General features: G+C 34.4%; 1 protein-coding gene across 2 annotated transcripts; it reads left to right on the top strand.

Annotated features, from left to right (window-relative positions):
- Nucleotides 1-940: 940 nt before the first annotated feature.
- Nucleotides 941-4,818, top strand: LOC149577636 (uncharacterized). 2 transcript variants are annotated; one of them, XM_089824786.1, is made up of 2 exons: nt 941-4,235; nt 4,332-4,517. In XM_089824786.1, exons 1-2 carry the CDS (start codon nt 1,310-1,312, stop codon nt 4,364-4,366), a joined length of 2,961 nt encoding a protein of 986 aa, XP_089680912.1. In that variant the 5' UTR covers nt 941-1,309; the 3' UTR covers nt 4,367-4,517. The 2 variants fall into 2 exon arrangements, with proteins under 2 accessions (XP_089680912.1, XP_089680907.1); XM_089824781.1 differs by having other exon boundaries at nt 950-4,235; nt 4,321-4,818.
- The last annotated feature ends 16,205 nt before the right edge of the window (nt 4,819-21,023 follow it).

Below are 21,023 nucleotides of genomic sequence, written 5' to 3'. Positions count from 1 at the left end.
AAAGTGAAAGTTGGTGTAGAATTTTGAAAGAGGTTAAGCTAGTTCATAAATATGTATAAAAATTAAAGATTTGTTACATAGTTTTTTTTTTAGTATATTGAAAATATTTTATTAAATTGATTATACAAGATTTTTTATTCATCAACATTTTAGATTATCATAATGAAACAGTTAGAAAGGAGAAATTGCAATTTTTAATTATAAAATATTATCAAATATACACAATAAATGTAAAATATCAACTACTTCATTGACTTAAAATTATTAAAAATAGAAATATATTAATGATAAGAAAAGTACTATGAAACAAGGTTTCCATAAACTATCTTAAAAAATTATATGTTACTTTATAAAATTTGCATAATTATATACCTTTAGTTTTGCTAATCTATTTTGTTATACATAACATCAAAAAAACATTTAACCAAATGAAAATGATTTAAAAGTATATTTATTTATTTTTTGAAAAATATAACAATTTTATGAAATAAATGAACTAATCTTTTTTTAGTTAAAAAAAAAAATTAAAAGAATTACCAGTTTCCAAAATTTAGAAACCCTGTTCAATGGGAACGCCATAATTCATAATGCAAGGTTTTCTTTAAGGGTCTAAATCATCAAGAGAATGATTCCACGTAAATTGGAAAAATAATGATAGAATGATTAATATAAAATTGACTTTGGAAAATTGGAAACCACTTATTTTTTTCCATCATATTTCTATCAAGAATTGACTTGTATTTGACTTGTAAATTTCTCAGCAAATTCCTAAAAGCATCTTAATTTGAAAGAATAATCTTAAACAATTCATTCTACCTATGACTTTGATTAGATGAGTGGACCAACTCATTTTTCCAATAGAAAGGGATCTTACTTGCATTAACAAGATCAAATCAAAGCTAAAAAATTGCTAGAGATTTGGAGACTCTTATAGACTCTCACTTCTGTGGAAACTCTATTGACTCTCGCTTCTGAGGAAAAACGCCTCGCCTCCCTCCAAATAATACTCACTGCTTAAGAAACGGCTTATTGGTCGAAATTTTCGTAACGAGCTCACTGAAATTGATACAATTGGCGTTTATTGTAACACCATTCCACGCAGTATAATTAATTCTGGAAAAGTGGAGCCCATATATTTTTTCCTCATATTTTCCTAAAGATTATGTCCAATGTTGATCCTTGATGTGGAAAAGTTTGGCTGAATTCAAGGAGCCCCCTTGGTAGAAATTTCAACCGAAGCTTGAAGACTCACCTCCCTCCAAATGACTCTCACTGCTTAGGAAACGGTTAGTTTTTCGAAAAATTCAGAATGAGCTCAATTACAGTCATGGAGTTGATTGTAGTGGCATTTCACACACACAGCACTGAAGCAGTGAATAATGATGGAATCGTTCTGCTTTCTCCTCTCGACAAGCTCGCTGGTCCTACAAACTTTTTCGGCACTTGGAACTCCTCTGACAAGTACCCCTGCCACTGGAAAGGAGTCACCTGCCATCCAGACAACACGGTGAGTAAACTTGATCTTTCTCAAAGCCAACTCTCCGGAAAGCTGTCTCCGGCTATCTGTGGTTTACACAATTTGAAAGAACTATACTTCTGTTCTAACAATCTCTCTGGCACCATTCCTCCCGAGCTAGGAAATTGTACGGAGTTAGAGACTTTAGATCTCTCATACAATAGTTTCCATGGACAAATCCCTGTCCAATTGGGCAACCTCAAAAAGCTCAGTTCTTTGTCAATCTTTAATAACAGCCTCAGCGGAAGCATTGCCCTCTCCATATTTGAGCTTCCACTGCTGGAAGAGATTTTCTTGAATGACAACAATTTGAGCGGAGAGATTCCTTCAAATGTTGGAAATCTGACTCAACTGGCCAAGTTATGGTTGGGAGGAAATTCCTTAGTAGGGAAGCTACCCAAATCCATTACCAATTGTGGGAATCTAGTAGAGTTTATTGTGGGCTACAACCAGCTGGTTGGGGAGCTGCCACAATCTCTTGGCCGACTTACAAAGTTAGAATCTCTATATGTTACTTCCAATAAGCTTGGAGGTCACATTCCCAAATCACTTGGTGACTGCACAAATCTCAATGAAGTTGAACTGTCTAACAACTCTTTCAGTGGAGAGATACCATGGGAGCTCGGCAAGTGCAGCAATCTCACCGTGATTTCTGCCACTCAGAATCAACTCACAGGGCGCATTCCAGCCTCACTGGGATCGCTGCAATTCTTGAGGCAGCTATATTTGAACCAAAATTTCCTTTGCGGCAGCATCCCCGCAGAGCTTGGGAATTGTAGTCATCTGGAGGAGCTCAGCTTACATACGAACAAACTTGAGGGGTTCATTCCTCCACAGTTGGGTCGATTGGAGCGTTTGCAAATTTTGTTCTTGGCAGAAAATTCTCTCTATGGCCCAATTCCTCCCCAGCTTTTTAGCTTAAGGAGCTTACGTGAACTTTATCTCTATAACAACAGTCTCACAGGAAGCATACCCCCCAAAATTTGCAGTCTTGTCCACTTACAAACCCTGTTTTTGCAGGCTAATCAGCTATCAGGCCCAATACCTTCAGAATTGGGTGCCAAGAACAATTTCATAGGAGTTGATCTAACGGGAAACCTTCTCTCGGGGACAATACCTCCATCTCTTTGCTCCTCGGGGCGATTGGAGATTCTAGTCATAGGACATAATCAGCTGCAGGGGAACATTCCTCCAGAGATTGGTCGATGCAGGAGCTTGAGACGACTGATCCTGAGCCACAACAATCTCAATGGTGTTATTCCTTCAGATTTTCTGGGCTCCAATTCTATCGTTGATTATCTGGACATGAGCAATAATTTGTTGGAAGGAAGAATACCGAGGAGCCTTGGACACTGTAAAAATCTGAGCTCCACTGACCTGTCCATGAATCAACTCAATGGTAGTCTTCCCGCAGAATTAGGACAACTCCCTAAGCTACAGCGCTTAAAACTTTCCTCTAATGATCTGGCTGGCCCGCTTCCTCAGGAGCTAGGTAATGCTTCTCTCTTATTTTTGCTGGACTTAAGTTTCAATTCCTTCAATGGTTTTCTGCCGGACCAATTAGCCAGACTACAGAAATTGCAGAACCTAAACTTAGAAGGAAACCTTTTTGGCGGAACCATTCCGTCTTGGCTGTCCGATTTGGGACAGTTGCTGCAACTCAATTTGGGCCAAAATCAGTTCCAAGGTCAAATTCCACCCTCACTAGGAAATCTAGAAAATCTAGAAATTGGTTTAAATTTAAGCCATAACAGGTTGAGTGGAACAATTCCAGCGTCCCTGGGAAATCTAAATAAACTAATTAGCTTGGATTTGTCATCCAACAATCTCTCTGGTAGCATTCCATCTGCATTTGACAGCCTGTTGTCGCTTGTTGCCGTCAACATCTCCAACAATCAGCTCAGTGGTTGCCCACCCAAGTCATGGTTGAAGTTATGGAATTCTTCCTCAAGCTCATTCACTGGCAATCCAAATTTGTGTGCAACAGAGAAACCGGGGAGTCTCTGTAGATGCAGGGGCGATTTTACTCTCTCTAACAAGGAAATCAAACGTCTTGGCATTGTCTATACAGTCCTTATTGTGATCGGAGCAGTCATGCTCTCTTGTTTCCTAGTAGCTTTGATTTCATGGAGACTTTATGCCCCCAAATCTGGTGAAGAAGTTCCGTCTGGACTGCAAGAAATTTTACAATTAACGGAAAATCTAAGTGAGAAGTATATAATTGGTAAAGGGGGCAAAGGGATTGTTTACAGAGTGGAGCTGCCTTGCGGTAAACTGTTCGCATTGAAGGCGATAGAGTTAAACCCTAAACAAGGAGAAGAAAGGAGCATAAGAAGGGAGTTCAAAACAGCCGGGCAAATCCGTCACAGGAATCTGGTTAAAGTGTTGGAGACATGGCAAATGAAAGATCGCGGGTTCATTCTATACGAATACATGCCCAACGGGAGTTTGAATCATTTATTGCATGAGATGAAACCCCCTCCAGTTATAGGATTGGATATCCGTCACAAGATTGCCATAGGCACAGCTCACGCTCTATCATACCTTCACAATAACTGCAAGCCAGGGATTGTACACAGTGATATAAAGCCCCGCAATATACTGCTGGATTCAGATATGGAACCCCATCTTTCCGATTTCGGTATCGCTCAACTGATGGAGAAGTCAATCACTGCAGATTCTTCCTCACTTATGGGCACTCTGGGCTACATTGCACCTGGTAAGAGAATGCCTACTCTAGTTTTGCTGTTGTACAATTTTTGCTTTGATTTTCTGGCTTGGATTTTTATGGGATTTTGCTGCAGAACGTGGACAGTCAATCAGAGTGACGGAGAAGATGGACGTGTATAGCTATGGCGTGATGTTGTTGGAATTGATGACGAGGAAAAGTGCAGTGGATTCGAGTTTTGCAGAGCGGATGGACATTGTGAGATGGGTAAAATCATACAGTGGAAATGAAGAAGCAGTGATTGATGAAGGGCTTAGTGATGAAGCAATTGAATCAGCCGTGAAAGAAGACATGGTGGGGATGATTAGAATTGGTCTGAAATGTACGGAGCATAAGGCAGAGGAAAGGCCCTCCATGAGAGAAGTGGTGGAGATGTTGAGAGATATTAGACCGCGCAAGTTCTTTTTATATTCTGAGTTGAATTTTGCAATTTCAAAGTGACAGTGTCGCACAGTTAGGTAAGGTATGTGCATTTCATTTCTAGAGTAGCAAGGATTTTTCAGGAAGAAATATAGATAGTTTTATGTATATATGTCATTTTATATCTATAAGCAGAATGAACTCAGTTACACCATGTTCTGTTCTCATGCCATTGCAGCGAGCGAATTTTAGTGATATCAAAATTAAAAAATTAACTAATTATAGTTCAAAAAGGAGGAAAATATTTTTATGAAGATACACCCCAGTTTTTAAAATAAGTCCTGCTTGTCTATTTTCAACCTCCTACATTTTTCCCCACTTTATTTCATTGGTTACAAAATAGCTACAGAAAATTCTATATTATCATTTTTAAAACAATTTTAATGTCTCATAAGAATATGTAACTACTTAATTTAAGTAGAAAACATAATAAGCAGCAGCATGGGAGCATGGTGTTAGAGCTTCCATAATACTCAGCCCAGCGTCCAACACAATCCTAAGATTAATTGCTTAGATCTATTTACACCACGAATAATTAGTATATTTGAACTATAATTATATGGTATAAATATCATTCTACTTATATATTATGTTTAGGAAATATTTTCTTAATGTTTATAGTTTTCTTATGTTTTAGAAAATTAGAATGAGATTGTGATTATTGTGTTGCTTGATTTAGTATTCTAATTTTATATAATATTATTAAATAAAAATAAACAAGATATAAAATTTTATTTGCCTATAATAGTAAATGATTTATGCAAAGAAATGTTTCTAGTTTTTAGATTATGTGTGAGTTTTTAAGATCAAATTTTCAATCACATTCTTTAATTGTGTGTGAGTTTTTAACATCAAAATTATAAGAACAATTGAAGATACATCATCAACGTAAATGATTGTTTGTTACTTTTTTATTAGTCCCTGCCTATATAGGAATGGAACTAATGTTCCCTATTGCATTGGGACAATTAATTTTTCCAACCAAAGTTAACTTCTAAAGTTCAAAATTCATTTTTTTAAAAATTAATTTCTAATATATATATATATATATATATATATATATATATATATATATATATATATATATATATATATATATATATAGTTAAGAGCAATTTTGTTGGGGTAAAATTGTATTTTTTAGTACCAAAAATTAAAGATATAAATATCAGGAACTTTTTAGGATTCTTCTAGACATCTTTACATGGTCGTCTTTGAGTCAGAACTTCATTCTCCATTTCTCTAGCTTTGGGGAGATGCCCTATACATTGATGTTTTCAGCCTAGTGAGACCGCCTAATAAATCGCCCCCTAGAACGACCACTGAGTCGCCCCATATAACAGCCCCTAGTATGCCGTTTCCTGCTAGTGTTTGCACCTCTCCCTGCAACACTTTCTTTATTCTAGAAATTTTGGAAACTTCCAGTCAACTTTCTAAAGAAACAATAAGCAATTTATTCTATAGAAGCTACTCTCCTTTTGGTTGAAAACTCAATTGCAAACCCTCCTCGAACATGGTTCATGTCCAAGCAAGCCACTAGTTATGTTGAATGCACATCATTTTTACATCATTTGTGTAATGCCCTGCCAGGGAACCCAAAAGAAATTAACCTATAATGTCACTAAGTTTGCTAAATTTTTTTTTGAAAGATTAAAACAACAAGAGATAACATAGCAAAAGCAATAACTCACATACATACAAACAATCCATAAACATATTACATCTCTTAAGGGTTCCATGATGATAAACCACATACATAAGCTTTATTAAGATTAAAAATGTTACATAATAAAATCCACATCATAGAATAACCATAAGTACAATCAAATGAAATAATATACAAATACATAAGATACCACACGACATAACCCAAATGCATAATCATACTCTGTACAAGTCATAGGGCATGAAATGCTAAAAGAATATACATCATGAATCAATGCAACATCTCATAAGATCTCCAAATAATTAAGTATAGTACATCAGAATATGACCATCAAACATAAACACAGGATTAGAAGAATAGAACATATACACAAGTACATCCAACAATGGCATCCAGCTGTTGAATGCCAATGGTATAAGAAACACTACCACCCAACCTCACAAAACTTAAATGGACCACTCCCACCGTGCTGAGGAGATAATCTCAAGTCCCAAATGGATAACAAATCTAATAGTGATAATCATCATCTAGGTCAAGGAAATCATGTTAGCAATCTATCTCAAAGGTACCAAGACACAAGTAACATCTAATCCTAGAGGCAACAAAGACACATAGGAAATCTACTATGTAAGTGGGCAAGTGTCATCACATGAGCCGACTCTAAGATTCCTTTGGAAACCTCTCTAGACTTCAACCCCCTAGTGACTCTATTCGGCATCAATATCCTTTCTTACAAACAAGGAATACTAACGAGGCAATGTCACAACTAAGCATCCTCTCTACTCCAATCCTAGCCTATATTAGCACTTAAGGTATGGGTGAAGTAATCCACTGACTCTTGTTAATTCATTTTAAACCCATTTAATTAAATATTATCACTTATTAATACAACCTACATTGGGTTACCCAAGAAGCCTCTTTAGGGCTCCGACCTCCATTGCAAGTCACTTCCCAACATGCATAAAGATAACCTACCCTAAGCTCATAGCAGAAAATCTCATAAGATCACAATGATCACATCAGTATTATACAAGCAATTGGAAATCACAATATAACCATTGATCCATATCTCAAAGATCAAATCACATAACCATGACATCTCATACAACATCATAAAACAATAACTCTCAGGCCTTTAATAAACATCCAAAACTAGTCAACGTACTAAGTCAAAAACCCAACCCCAACACAAAGTAAACCATACATCACATCAAGTGTTCAACAAGTGTAGTTTCATAGTTCATTTGGTTTGAATCATAAAAGTTTGATTTACAAGTGGGGTTTAAGTTTTCATCTTCAAAGTGTCGCAACTGATAAAGTTTCTTGAGTTACAATTATTTCAAATGACTCAACAATCCATTAGAATTCATCTAAGTACATAATACCATTTCATATAAAACGAAATACTTTTTAAAACAATAATCAAAATGTTATAAACGAAATTCTCTTAATAAAAAAATGAAATTACAATTTTATAATATATATTTATTATAATAATAAACCAACTGACAAAATCTTTAGTTAAATATTATTCAAATTCAATAATTATTAATACTTATTAATAGAATATTATCTATTAAATAAATAATAATAATAATAATGATTATTATTATTATTTAATAATAATAATAATAATACTTAATAATTATAATAATTAATAATAATAGTAATAATAATTAATAATTATAATATATATATATCTTAGAAATATTAATCTTTCTTTGGTTGTATTTATTTATTATATGGGATAAACTAAGTTATCCTTATATTGTTTGTCCTCTAGTCCACATGTGGAGGACATGCCATTTTCTTGTCCTATTGTCCATGTGTAAGGACAATTCATTTTTTGTAATTCTTTTATTAAAAAAAATAGTTTTTTCTCCTTAAGAGGATTTTGACACTTTGCACACACTTATTATGAATGGTGGCATTCATAGAAATGTGAGTAATACATGCAACTCTTTTCTCATCTCTATAAAAGAGATGCCTCTCTCATTCTTCCATACATCTTCTGCACATCATCTTGATGTTATTGTAATGAGGTATTTGCCCCACCTTCTTTCTCTCTCCTTTCTTAGGGTTTTTTCCTTCCATTGATAATATTACACAAGGGGTTTTCTTTGCTTTCCCCTTTCAAAATCTCTTGTCTCCATTCTTGTTGATCCATAGTGAAGCTCATTTGGTTTATGGTAGCATTCTTCATATCAAGCTCTCTTGGATTGTTTTATTAGTTTTCATTTTGCTTGATTTCTTATAATATAACATTAAAAAAAAAGCCCCTAGGCCAATTGTTGTAGTAGTCAAACTGCTCATCGCAGCTTTGGCTACTTAGGCAACCTCGGCTACCTTCGCAACCCAAATGCATGGAAGCAACAAGGGGGAAATGGAGGAGGTCATGGCCTTTGCTTCCTTCCATTTTTTTAATTTTTTTTAATTATTATTAAAAAAATAGTTTTGTTCCATCAAATATCAATTAAATATTATTTTATAATATTTTTACCACAATAATAATATATTACTATGGTATTAATATATATATTCAAATATTTTATTTCAATATAGATTTGATAGGGAAAAATAATTGAACGAATCAAATTTTTTAAATTAAAGCTCTTTTTTCTCATTTTCAAACCCTAGCCCAATCATAAACTTCTAAAATTCCAATTTTCCAATAAAAGATTTTGATTGCTTTTTCTCACAAACATTCCAATAACGAAAACAATAATTTATCAAATAAGGTTTTCAACCAAAATTGATTTCTGAAAGCAAGATCCATAACCAAACACAAAGTATATAGAGGAAAAATTCAAAGCAATCTACTATGAAATTTTCAACAAGGTTCCTACCTCAATCTGATGCTAACCCATTGAATGCTTGAAGTTTGTAAGAATTTCCATTTCTCAAAATCCTTTCCAGTTTAAATTTGCTCCTCCAAACCTATGTGTGGAGAAATTAGCTCTATTTTCTTAATAAAAAGCTTTCTCCTTTAGTGTTTTAGTTTTACAAACACGCAAACCCTTTTTCTTTATTAATTAATTAATTTCAATTTCATATGTAAATTTTTTGCATTTTAATTAAAATAAACTTTATTTAATTTATTCTCTCTTGCTTTTAATAAATAACAAGATGTATTTTAAAATTATATTTATTAATTAAATTAATAATAATATTTAGAGTTTATTAATAATTATTATATTAATAATAATTAAATGTGTTATTTCCTTCAACTTTGGTTTCCTTTTTCCTTTCTAATGCCATGGTTCTCCTACAATCAATGTCGAGATTGGAAATCATTGCTATCAAAGTGGTCTGATTGCAATACTGGGCTAAAAATAAGTTGAAATGAGTGATGCTGAGCTATGATTTGTGGTCCGGTAATGCCCTAGTTGGTGGAATATTTTCAAGAACCATGAGGCTATGATGATTTTTGAAGTGTTGTAGAAGACCTTTGAAAAGCATAATCCTTGGTTCCTAACCAAGACCCTACAATTCATGGCACGTGCTATGGGTTATCAACTGATAGAGGAGGTGAAGAAACTTGCATTTTCTTTTATTGATATTTTGGGTATTCCAATGTCTAATGCATGAGCAAAAGCTGCCCACATGAAGTCACCTTTGGCTACCCCAACTCAATTGGTTAGTGAACTAGGTGCCTGGTCGATTTTGGCTTTCAATGTTCTTGATTTTGTCCACCATGCCTCACAAAAGACTACTTAGCTTCCTCACTCGGATGTCACCAAACCAAGTGTTTGGGGTGCGCCAGCTTCCACTAGCATTTCAAATGTTGCTACTAAGGGCTTGAGCTCAGGTTGGGATGTTGCTTCCTTATCATGCCCAAATTTTGGATGGGGCTTCTCTATAAATCCTAGTATGACATCTACCCCTACTTTGGGCACTTAAAGTGAGGACATGGAAGAAAGATAGCACAATAGTTTCTTTCTGTCTCTTTGGGTTATTTTTCCATACTTCAGGCATGTTTTACAAATTGTTGAGAATCTTGTCTTGACTGAATTCGAGTCCTCTAAACCTGTTGTGTGACGACAATGTAAAATTCAACAAATTTCAAATTTTGATGGTGTTAGTGTTGTTCATCGATATAGTAAGATTGTTAATATCTATGTTAGTCAATTGTAAATATTGCGACGGTGCTGGGTTTTCTTTCTAGTTCTTTCCCAGTTGAGCTCTTGAACCAATTTTTATTTTATATATATATATATCTTGTGGCTTGTCCACTTTTGCCAAAAAAATAAAAAAATATTTAGAGTTCATTATTAAAATGAAACTCCTAAATTAATTATTGTTAAGTTAAATAAATATAATTATGCCAAAATTAGAGCTTTAATTAAATCTTTTAAATTTAATTATTTTATTCAATTAATTTCTCAATTAATTAAATATAATTAAAAATTCTTTTTTCTTTATAATTTTTTTGTAAAATTAAATCATTTAATAATATCTTTATTTGATTTAATTATAACTAAAAATCACAATAGACCCACAAATCTAGATAAAAAAAACCTATTTTAAAGACAAGGTACTAAATCAAGCTCAAGGGTCAAAATCTTGAATTCATGTCACTTGATGAATTTAGAAGGTAAATAACTTAGATACTTGTCCTTTTTCTAGGACAATTGGTTTAGGGTTAGGATTAGGACTTAGGAATCATCTCCCCTCTTTACCATTGACACTGCAACATTTGGGGTTAAATTGCTACAACAATTTGTGATGATGGTGTATTTTGTGGTGATTTTCATGTTTTTTTTTACAATTGGCCTCGATGTTGTCACAATACCAATGTTAGCATCATAATTGTAATGCCTGCGTGAGTATAAAAAAAATATGATATAAATCATTCCCCATTTGTTTTGATTGTGGAGAGTTGCGCAAGAAAGAGGGTGGAGAGCTCTGAACGAGGGTGGAGAGCTCTAAATATTTTCGTGCCCTTATGATCAATGCATTTCATTGTTGTGATCTCTACATTTCACTTTCATGCCCTTTCTCTATGATTTTGTTGCTGTGATTTCTACATTTTGTTGTCATGCCCTTGCTTTGTGATTTCGTTATCGTGCCCTTGCTCTGCGATTTTGTTGTCATTCCTTGCTTTAAGATTTTTTTTCCATGTTGTGTCCTTATGATCTCTGTACCCTTGCTCTACAATTTTATTATTGTGTCATGCCCTTGCTCTGCGATTTTCTTCAAGGGCTATGTAAATGTTCGTTTATTTTCCTTCTAAACAAGTGTCTCTTTATATTTCCTTCTAAACATGTATATCTTAGAGATCTTTTTACAGGTTCTTATTACATCTTAGCACAACAAAAAAATTGATCCAGCAGCATACATATTCCATAATCCAAATAATAAAACAATAAAACTCACTTAGCCCATGCTAAGTGACTTACCTCAATATCCTACACAAAAATAATGCAGACCAAGAAAAATTTGTAGAGTTCACAAGAAATTTTACAAAAACATATCATAGTAGATATTTTTAGAAAGAAACTAGCCATAGCCCAGTTAAATGGGTCTAGTTTGTGATTAGCTGGGCTAATTGTAAATTCCTATAGAATTATCATTAGATTAGGTACAATAAAACAAACAATCAACTATTCCCAGCTAGCAGGATGAAATACAGTTTTCCAAGGTGATAAAATTGAATATGTAGATGCATCACTTGCATGCTAGGGATGAAGCACATTCCCCAATTTATAATGAATGGTTGGATATAAAGACTCCATACACTAGCCCAACAATGAAAGTCAAGGATGTAACCATGCATGTATTGGCACACTCTCCCTACAAGGATCCCGAGTATCTACTGTTGTTAATTTGGGCATCACTATATGACCCAAAATGTTATGAAGTACTAAAGTTGGTAGTAACTTATCCCATGTATCTAGAAAATGTAGCATAGGTTCAGGGTCCCTTGGCTCCTAGGAATCTGCTGCAACTATTCTCATTGTTAGAAGAATAACTTCAGTGAAGAGTTGAGTGTAAGGAGTTGAAGAAACAAGTTTTGCTTCTATGTAAATTCCATAATCATGAGGCTCATTGCCTTGTAAAAGCCTATGCCACAATGACATTACCTCTAAACCATGCAAAGGATGTTGATTGAAATACTCTTATAAGCATTTGATACTTGGGATCATCATAGGGAGACAATGCCAATACTTGAAACACTCTTATAAGAGAATACAAATGCAATACATAACAAATTGCACAACTTGTAGCCCTCCCTTAATTTGGACTATAAATTCTCAAAGAAACTTACAAGTGATTCCAATGTCATAGTACCTATTGCAACACTTTCCTGGATTCTATCCAGTGGCTCCCATAATATCATTTATGCTGTCTAGCTTTTGTTTCTACCATGCAGTCTCTTTCTAAAGTCACTCCTTCTCCTTCTCTTTCTAAAGCGACTCTTTCTCCTTCACTCTCATGGCTTAAATTTTAATTATCAAACTTTTGAATATATGCCTCTACCATATCTAAAATCAACTTCACATTGTGTTGTAACTTTGGCATAGGTGTTTGATCATTGATAGCTTTAATTTCAGCATTCAAATTTTTAAGATTGGTCAACATCCTCACTTGTAGACCTGTCATGTCAAGCACTTTCTGTACTGTTTCAACACCATGTTCATGCTTCTGAGCTAATAGTTCTTCAAGTGCATTTTCTTGTAAAACATTAATTTTTTTGAACATTTGTAAACTCTTAGAAAGTGCATTATTTTTTTCATGCATGTATATGTATGTATGTATGTATGTATGTATGTATACATATGTATATGTATATATGTATATATATACATACATACACATGTATCTATGTGTCTATTATAGGAGTTGATGAAATCCAACTCCACAGCTCACCAAGATCACCTGCATGCAAATAGCTTGCTGAAGAGAAACCAAAGGAGCAAGAGTTTGAAGGAAACAAAGCAAGGGAAAATATTTTACAATAGGAAAATGAAATTTCTATGTGAATGGATGAATTTAAAATGAGAGAGAGACCTCTTATAAAGGCCTCAAGGAAGCTTGTAGAATAAGCTGGAAGGTGGTAGAAGATAAGGTTGACAACTAAGCATTCTTCCACAAAAAGGTGGAACATGCTAGAAGGGAACAAACTCTTGTGTTGTCAACAACTCATCACTACGACTATTAACTACATGCATTTACCTAAGTAAGATTAAGTAAATAAGATAAATAATTAATTATTAATTATTTACTCTAACACCACCCCTTAAGTGCAACTTAGGGGAATGCCTTAAGCTCACAAAAATTAAGATGAAATGTAGAATGGGTCTTGAAAACAAGGCCATGTTAGGTACCCATGTACAATGCAAAGAAATGCAACCTTTGAAAATGGAGAAAGAGGGAAAACCTCATGGGAAAAACCCTCCCCCAAAAAGAGGTTAGTACAAACATGCAGGAAAAAATGAAGGAAGGAAGGAAGGCCTCAACAAGACCCCCCAAGGACAACTTCCACCAGAAATGTTTCTAGAGACTTTCTCAAAACCATAAGTACAACCAGCCCCCCCAGAATTATGGAGCTTCTATAGAAATGATCCAACCAATGAAACTCCAATGTGGAAGTAACAAGGGAGTAGAACAAGGGAACCCTTGAATGAGAGGGGAAACTGGAAGGCCTAGCTGATGCCCAAAGGAAAAAGTATGAGGATCTAAAAATGGAATCCCCAAGGTAGGTGTGATGATATTGTCATGAATGTCCCTTATAGAATCTGCAATAGGTGCACCTAGAGGCTCAATGAATAGAGCTGGAGGATTAGGCAGAGCAAAAGAAGAATCCTACTAAAGAGAAAAGACCTCAACCAGATGTGGTGTGGAAGTCAAAATAGGAATCTCAAGAATAATACAAAGGTTCAAGTATCCTGACTGCACTACATGATGCTCTTGTGAAAGAGAAGAAGTATGATCCACTAATGGAGATGGTGGACCAAAGTGTGAGAAGGTGTAAAGATGGGCGAGAGGATCAACTACCCCTATAGCAATAAGACCTCCTATTGCACGATCCAAAATGAAGACTAAATCTACAATGAACTCAACTATCTTCCTTGATCCACTGCGTGTAATCTAAGAAATCGAGAGAAGGTTTGCAGAGAGAGATGGAACATACAATATATCATTGAATATACCATCCTGAATGCTAACTAAACCTTTTCCATAGACTAGTAGGGCAGTTTTATTCCCCATGAGAATATGAGGAATAGGAGAAGCCTCAAGAGTAGAGAAGACACCTTGAGAAGATGTCATATGGTGAGAAGCACCTAAATCTAGTATCCAAGGAACCTGTGAAGGAGATACAATGGAAGCCTGTAATGCATGAACCTTTCCAAGATTTGATGTAGATGGTGAAGTTGTGGAAGAAGACTAAAAGGTAGACCCTTGTGAGGTACAAGAGGATGGAGAAGAAACAGTGTTCTTCTGAAGAAGAGATTGCAAATTTGCAATTTTTTTCTAATAGCCATCAAATCTCTTCTGAAAACAATGTGCCTCATCATGAGATCCTTTCTAACAATAGAAACAGGTAGGAGTCTCAGTCTTCTTTTTCTCCTTCTTCTTAGAAGATGATGAACTAGTAGAAGAGGGATTTGATATCTACTTCGACTTCTACACCTATGTATCCTCGGCAAGAAATGCCTACGACTGCAAACCTGAAAGTGAATCCATTTGAGTGATCTTGGACTATTCACAAGTTAACCAATCAAAAAATATCTCAAATGAAGGCAGCCTATGTCTGTCACCCAAGACATCAATAGTGGAGTAGAAAGTGGAAGAGAAGATCTGATACTATCCCCTCAATTTTGAGAGTATCAAAAAGATATAATCATCATCTATCTTGGTTTTCCCACATCCCTGCAAAAGTGTACTCAAAGATTTGAACTTTATCAAGGAGTCCTCAATGGTGGGAAAGCTATTAGGTGTCAAAAAAGTCAACTTTGCATCTAGCTAAAGTTCCTGGAACTCATTCACTTGGCCAAACAAAGTCTAAAATTGGCTCATGGATTAGTCAAACCATCCAAGTGAAATAGTAGACTATCTGAAATGTTTAGTGCAATCAATCCCATGGCCTCATCCATTTTGTTCTTGTGCTAAAGAACCTCAATAGCTCATGTAAGAATATGCTAATTCTCATCCAGACATGAACATAAGCCTCTTGACATGAGAGGTCATGTCATTTGTGCCTTCCAGGTGTGGTAGTTGTGAGGTGCGAGATGGGTCACAGATGGATCCACCATTGAGAGAGAAAAAGACATAAGTAGAAGGGTCTTATTCTAAAGTAAAATAAAGAAAAGAAAATGCTCCCCCACCCCCCCCCCCCCCCCCATAGTGTATAAATTGGGCACTCTTTACTTAGTGTGATTATAATAGCCAATTTAGGGCCTATTTCTGAAAGTAATAGTTTTGTCTACAGAACTTATAATCTAATTGCAGATTTGGAAAGTAGACAACAGTATATACACTTTCAAAAATTAAAAAAAACTTGATTATGTGTCTAGATGAGCCCGTACTAAGCATTTGAAGTGGCAAAAATTGAGAATTTCAAGTTGTAGCAAAATTTATGAACAAAGATCTCAAACCACCTACACTCATGTGTAGATCACAAAATCCTACCCGAAAAGAAAAAAAATTGCTTAAAAAAATGAGTCCATATGAGGGAGATATCGTTGTTTGAAAATCACCTCTGTAGTTATTTTTTTTGAATCGCCATCATCACACCTCCAAAAAATAAAATAAAAAGCCTAAAAAATATTAGATCTAATATGTCAAACCCTCTTTCTCCTTTTTCTCCAAATACTAAAAAAATGCTCTTCCTCCCAATTGAAGAAAAAATACAAACAAACTAGGTTTTGTGTCTCCAAATCGCGGCTTAAAAAAATCCTTTGAACAAAAAGTAGTGAGGAGGCTTTGATACCATGTAGGAGTTGATTAAATCCAACTCGACAGCTTGCCAAGATCACCTGCATGCAAGTAGCTTGCTTAAGAGAAATTCAAGGAGCAAGAGCTTGAAGGAAATAAAGCAAGAGAAAATATTTCACAATAGGAAAATGAAATTGCTATGTGAATGGATGAATTTACACTGAGAGAGAGACCACTTATAAAGGCCTCAAGAAAGCTTGTAGAACAAGCTAAGAGGTGGTAAAAGATAAGGTTGACAACTAAGCATTCTTCCACAAAAAGATGGAACATGCTAGAAGGGAACAAACTCCTGTGTTATCAACAACTCATCACTACAACTATTAACTACATGCATTTACCTAAGTAAGCTTAAGTAAATAGAATAAATGATTAATAATTAATTATTTACTCTAACATCTATGTATATATGTATGTATATATACAAAGAGATCTTGTGGATTTGGATTATGGATTATAAACAAAAAAGAAAAGAAAACATGATATTAATCATTCAACATTTGTTTTGATTAATTGTGGAGAGTTGTGTGCAAAAGAGGGTGGAGAGCTCTGAACGTTGGTGGAGATCAGTGGAGATCTAGGATTTTTCTATCATTCCCTTGTGATCACTGCATTTCATTGTTGTGTCATGCCCATGTGATCTTCGTGCCCTTGCTCAACAATTTTCTTCGAGGGGAGAAGAGGTACCTATGTAAATGTTCTTTTCCTTCCTTATAAACACATATCTCTTATTCATATATAATAGCTTTGGTTAGATTCAAGGATAACTGATTATGATGATTGTATGCCTATGTGCATGTATGCATGTATATCAATTCACTATGTGAACTACTTTACATGCATACACACACACACACTTGCATAGTACTTGTGCTAAATTAAATTATTCATTCATGTCTTGAATTCACACAAGCAATTATGCTTGCATTCAATCAAAACTATTCATACCAAACTAATTATGTAGAAATTTGTACTTACAGATTATATTATCTCTTGGCAATTGAGTAAAGATCTCATGCATTATATCATCCAAGTAATGATCAGATGAATTCACATTAAATCATGATAGGATTGAGAAAATGATCCATTTCTGTTGCTTCATACTTGTTTTATTGAACATTTTGTTTAACATAATGAGTTCATTTCAAATTGTACAGCTACAACTAGTATTCTTGTTTATTTTATTTAATCATATACATTTAGGATTATTATTTTTCTTAAAATTAGACTGTATATCTATAATAGGCCATATGGAGGACTACATAAAATAAAAGACCATATGTAGGTAAGAAAATAATGCCTATGTAATTCATGTCTATATTTGACCATATGCATGTTAGAGAACAAGGGTTGCATGTAGCTCTAGTCTTTGCCTATGGTGGGGTAGAAGGAAGGTGTGTATGGATAGATTTGGAAAATTAAAGATGGCAATAATGTCCAAAGGAAGGAAATGATAGAAGGTAGTATCCAGAAATAAATGCAAGAAATTCTTGCTCACTCAAGGGTGAATACATTTTCCCTATATGATTGTAATTTATTATTCAGATAACTCTTTGGAATTTCTATGTAGTTTGATAAAATGATAATGATGGATAGAGTTTGGTAATTTAAAGGTCAAATTTGGATTAATCAATTGCTCAATTTCTTGAGTTTATCTCTGACATAATTCTGATTATATATAAGAGAATTATGTGTTTCTTCATTGTTGCCAATATCTATGTTCATTCTAAATATGCACTCTTGCTTGTTTTCAACACATTCTTTCAAAACAATTTACCTTTCAACTATTGTTAGGGCCAAAGCTTCAGAATCAATGTAAGTTAATTTGTGTGGTAGTATAATTTCTAGAATTTATCGACATAGTGCTAAGTGGAATCCAAAAAAATTGCATTTCAGTTCTCCATTGGGGAAATAATAATATTTTATTCCCTAATTTTGGATGCAATAATGAGTATTTTAGCTTAGGCCATGGGAGAGCATTTGAGTTGTGAACATAAAATTGGGAACATTTGAGCTAGAAACAACATCTAATCTTCTATAAGTCTCTCTCCTCTAAAGACCCAATACACAAAGCCATTATCATCATGAGTAGACTCACTATCCTCAGATGAATTCAATCAAAACTATTCATATGAAACTAAGTATGGAGAAATATGTACTTACAGATTATATTATCTCTTGGCGATTGGGTAAAGATAACATATAGTTTTCTAAAGTGATAAAATTGCATATGCAAATGTATGTATGTATGTATGCATGTATGTATGCATGTATGTATGTATGTGCGTATGTATGTATGTATGTATATGTATATGTATGTACATATATATGTATATATATGTAAATGTATGTATTTATGTATGTATTAGTGGAGATCTAGGATTTCATCGCCATGCCCTTGTGATCTCTATATATGTATGTATTCATGTATATACATATATATACATATGTATATGTATATATATGTGTTTATATACATACACACACACGTGTGTGTGTGTCTATGTATGTATGTATGTATGTATATAAACAAAGAGATCTTTGTATATATACACATACATATACACAAAAAGAAGCTCCTTTATATATACATACATTCATGTACATAGACACAAACATATGTGTGTGTATATATGTATATATACACATACATATACATAAAGAGAAGCTTCTCTAATCACTTGCTAGGGGAAATATAAAGAGATACATATTTAGAAGGAAAGAAAAGAATATTTATATAGGTGCCTCTTCTCCCCTTGAAGAAAATTGTAAAGCAAGGGCAGATAGATCACAAGGGTATGACATGACAATGAAATCGTAGAGCAAGGGAACATAGATCAAAAGAGCATGACAACAAAATGTAGAGATCAAAATGGCATGACAATGAAATGCAACAATCACAAGGGCACAACAATGAAATCCTAGATCTCCATTAGTCTCCACCAAGGGCATGACAATGAAATCCTAGATCTCCATTGATCTCCACCAAGGGCATGACAATGAAATGTAGAGATCATAAGGGCATGACAAAAAAATTTAGTGATCACAAGGGCATGATAATGAAATCCTAGATCTCCATTGATCTCTACCAAGGGCATGACAATGAAATGTAGCAATCACAAGCACACAACAATGAAATCTCCACCATTAAGACAATGCAATGATCACAAGGGCATAAAAATGAAATGTAGCAATTGCAAGGGCATGACAATGAAATCTCCACCAACATTTAGAGCTCAGAGCTCTCCACCCTTGTTCAGAGCTCTCCACACTCTTTTGCATGCAACTCTCTATTGGTAGTGGACCATAATCCCTCATAGGATTCATGATATGACATAACTACCTCATGTGGTTCTATAAGACTATTAATTATATTCAGCATTAATAGGTCAATTTTTTTGTGCAATAGAAATCCTATCCTTTCTAATGATTGGTGTCAAAGGTTGGTCATAGGCTCGAATCTAGTAGGCCATGGTGAGTGATGTCAGGAGGGGGATTGCTGGTAGTGGGCCAACATCCCTCGTAGGATTCATGACATGGCTTAACTACCTCCTATGGTTTTGTAAGACTATTGGTTGTATTGGGTATTGATAGGTCAATCTTTTGGAGCAAAGCAAACCTATCCTTTCCAACACTCTCCACAATCAAAACAAATGGCAATGATTTATGTCATTTTTTTTTTTAAAAATTATTTTTATTTTTTTCCATTTATATCAAAAATCAACTTCACATTGTTTTGTAACTCTAACATAGGTGTTTGATCCTTGATAGTTTCATTTCAGCATTTCAACATTCAAGTTTTCAAGTTTGTTTGTAACGCCCTACCAAGGGATCCAAAAGAATTAACCTAAATATTAAATAAGTTTGTCAAACATTTTTTCTTTTAAAGAAAGAATAACATACACATCAATCATAACATAGTGGAAGCAATAACATACAATCATACACAAGAAAACACAACATATTACAGTCCCTAAGGATCCCAAGATGTTGAGTCACATTTAAATTTAATTAATACTAAGCTTAATAAATACCACATCCACATGAAAGAATAATTATAAGTCCAACTCCATTTAAATACTATGCATTTGTTCTGAATGCCACTTGGCAATAAAATTTAGAATGCACAATCATCCACTATGCATTTCACAGGGTATGAAAGACTAAAAGAATATACATTTATAAAAATAGATTACATCATCCCTTTTGGATCCATGATACAAAGATACAATATAATAAGTGAAATCATCCATCATAATGCACAAAGACAAAATGAAAGAAAATGTAGACAAGGAACTCCAACCATGACAACAATAGATAGATCTCAATGTAAGAGTAAGAAGCATTACCACCTAACCACGTGGTAACCCAAAAAAGGCCCACTCCCACCATGCTAAGGAGATAATCTCAAGTCCCAAACAGGATATTAATCCAACTATCAAAAGTACTCCCTAAGTCTAGGAAACTCTAAAAGTAATCTAAGGTTCCAAGATAAATCGACATCTAGACCAAGAGGCACACAAAGACACGTAGGAAACCTACTATGTAAGTAGGTAAGTATCATCACACAAATCAATGCTAGAGTTACCCTAGTAGTCTCTTAGGACCCCAACCCCCTAGTGACCCTATGTGGCACTAGTATCCTCTCATACTGACAAGGCATACTAATGATGCATGGTCGCAACCTAGCGTTCTCTCTACTCCCATCCTAGTTTGTACTAGCACTTGAGGCATGGGTAAGAACATACAAAGACTCT

The sequence above is a fragment of the Cupressus sempervirens genome, chromosome 1 (genome assembly GCF_028749045.1).
Source record: "Cupressus sempervirens isolate cs-2001-9-10 chromosome 1, ASM2874904v1, whole genome shotgun sequence".
Taxonomy (NCBI): domain Eukaryota; kingdom Viridiplantae; phylum Streptophyta; class Pinopsida; order Cupressales; family Cupressaceae; genus Cupressus; species Cupressus sempervirens.
The sequence above is the reverse complement of the archived record's forward strand: the minus strand, read 5'-3'. Positions and strand labels throughout refer to the sequence as shown.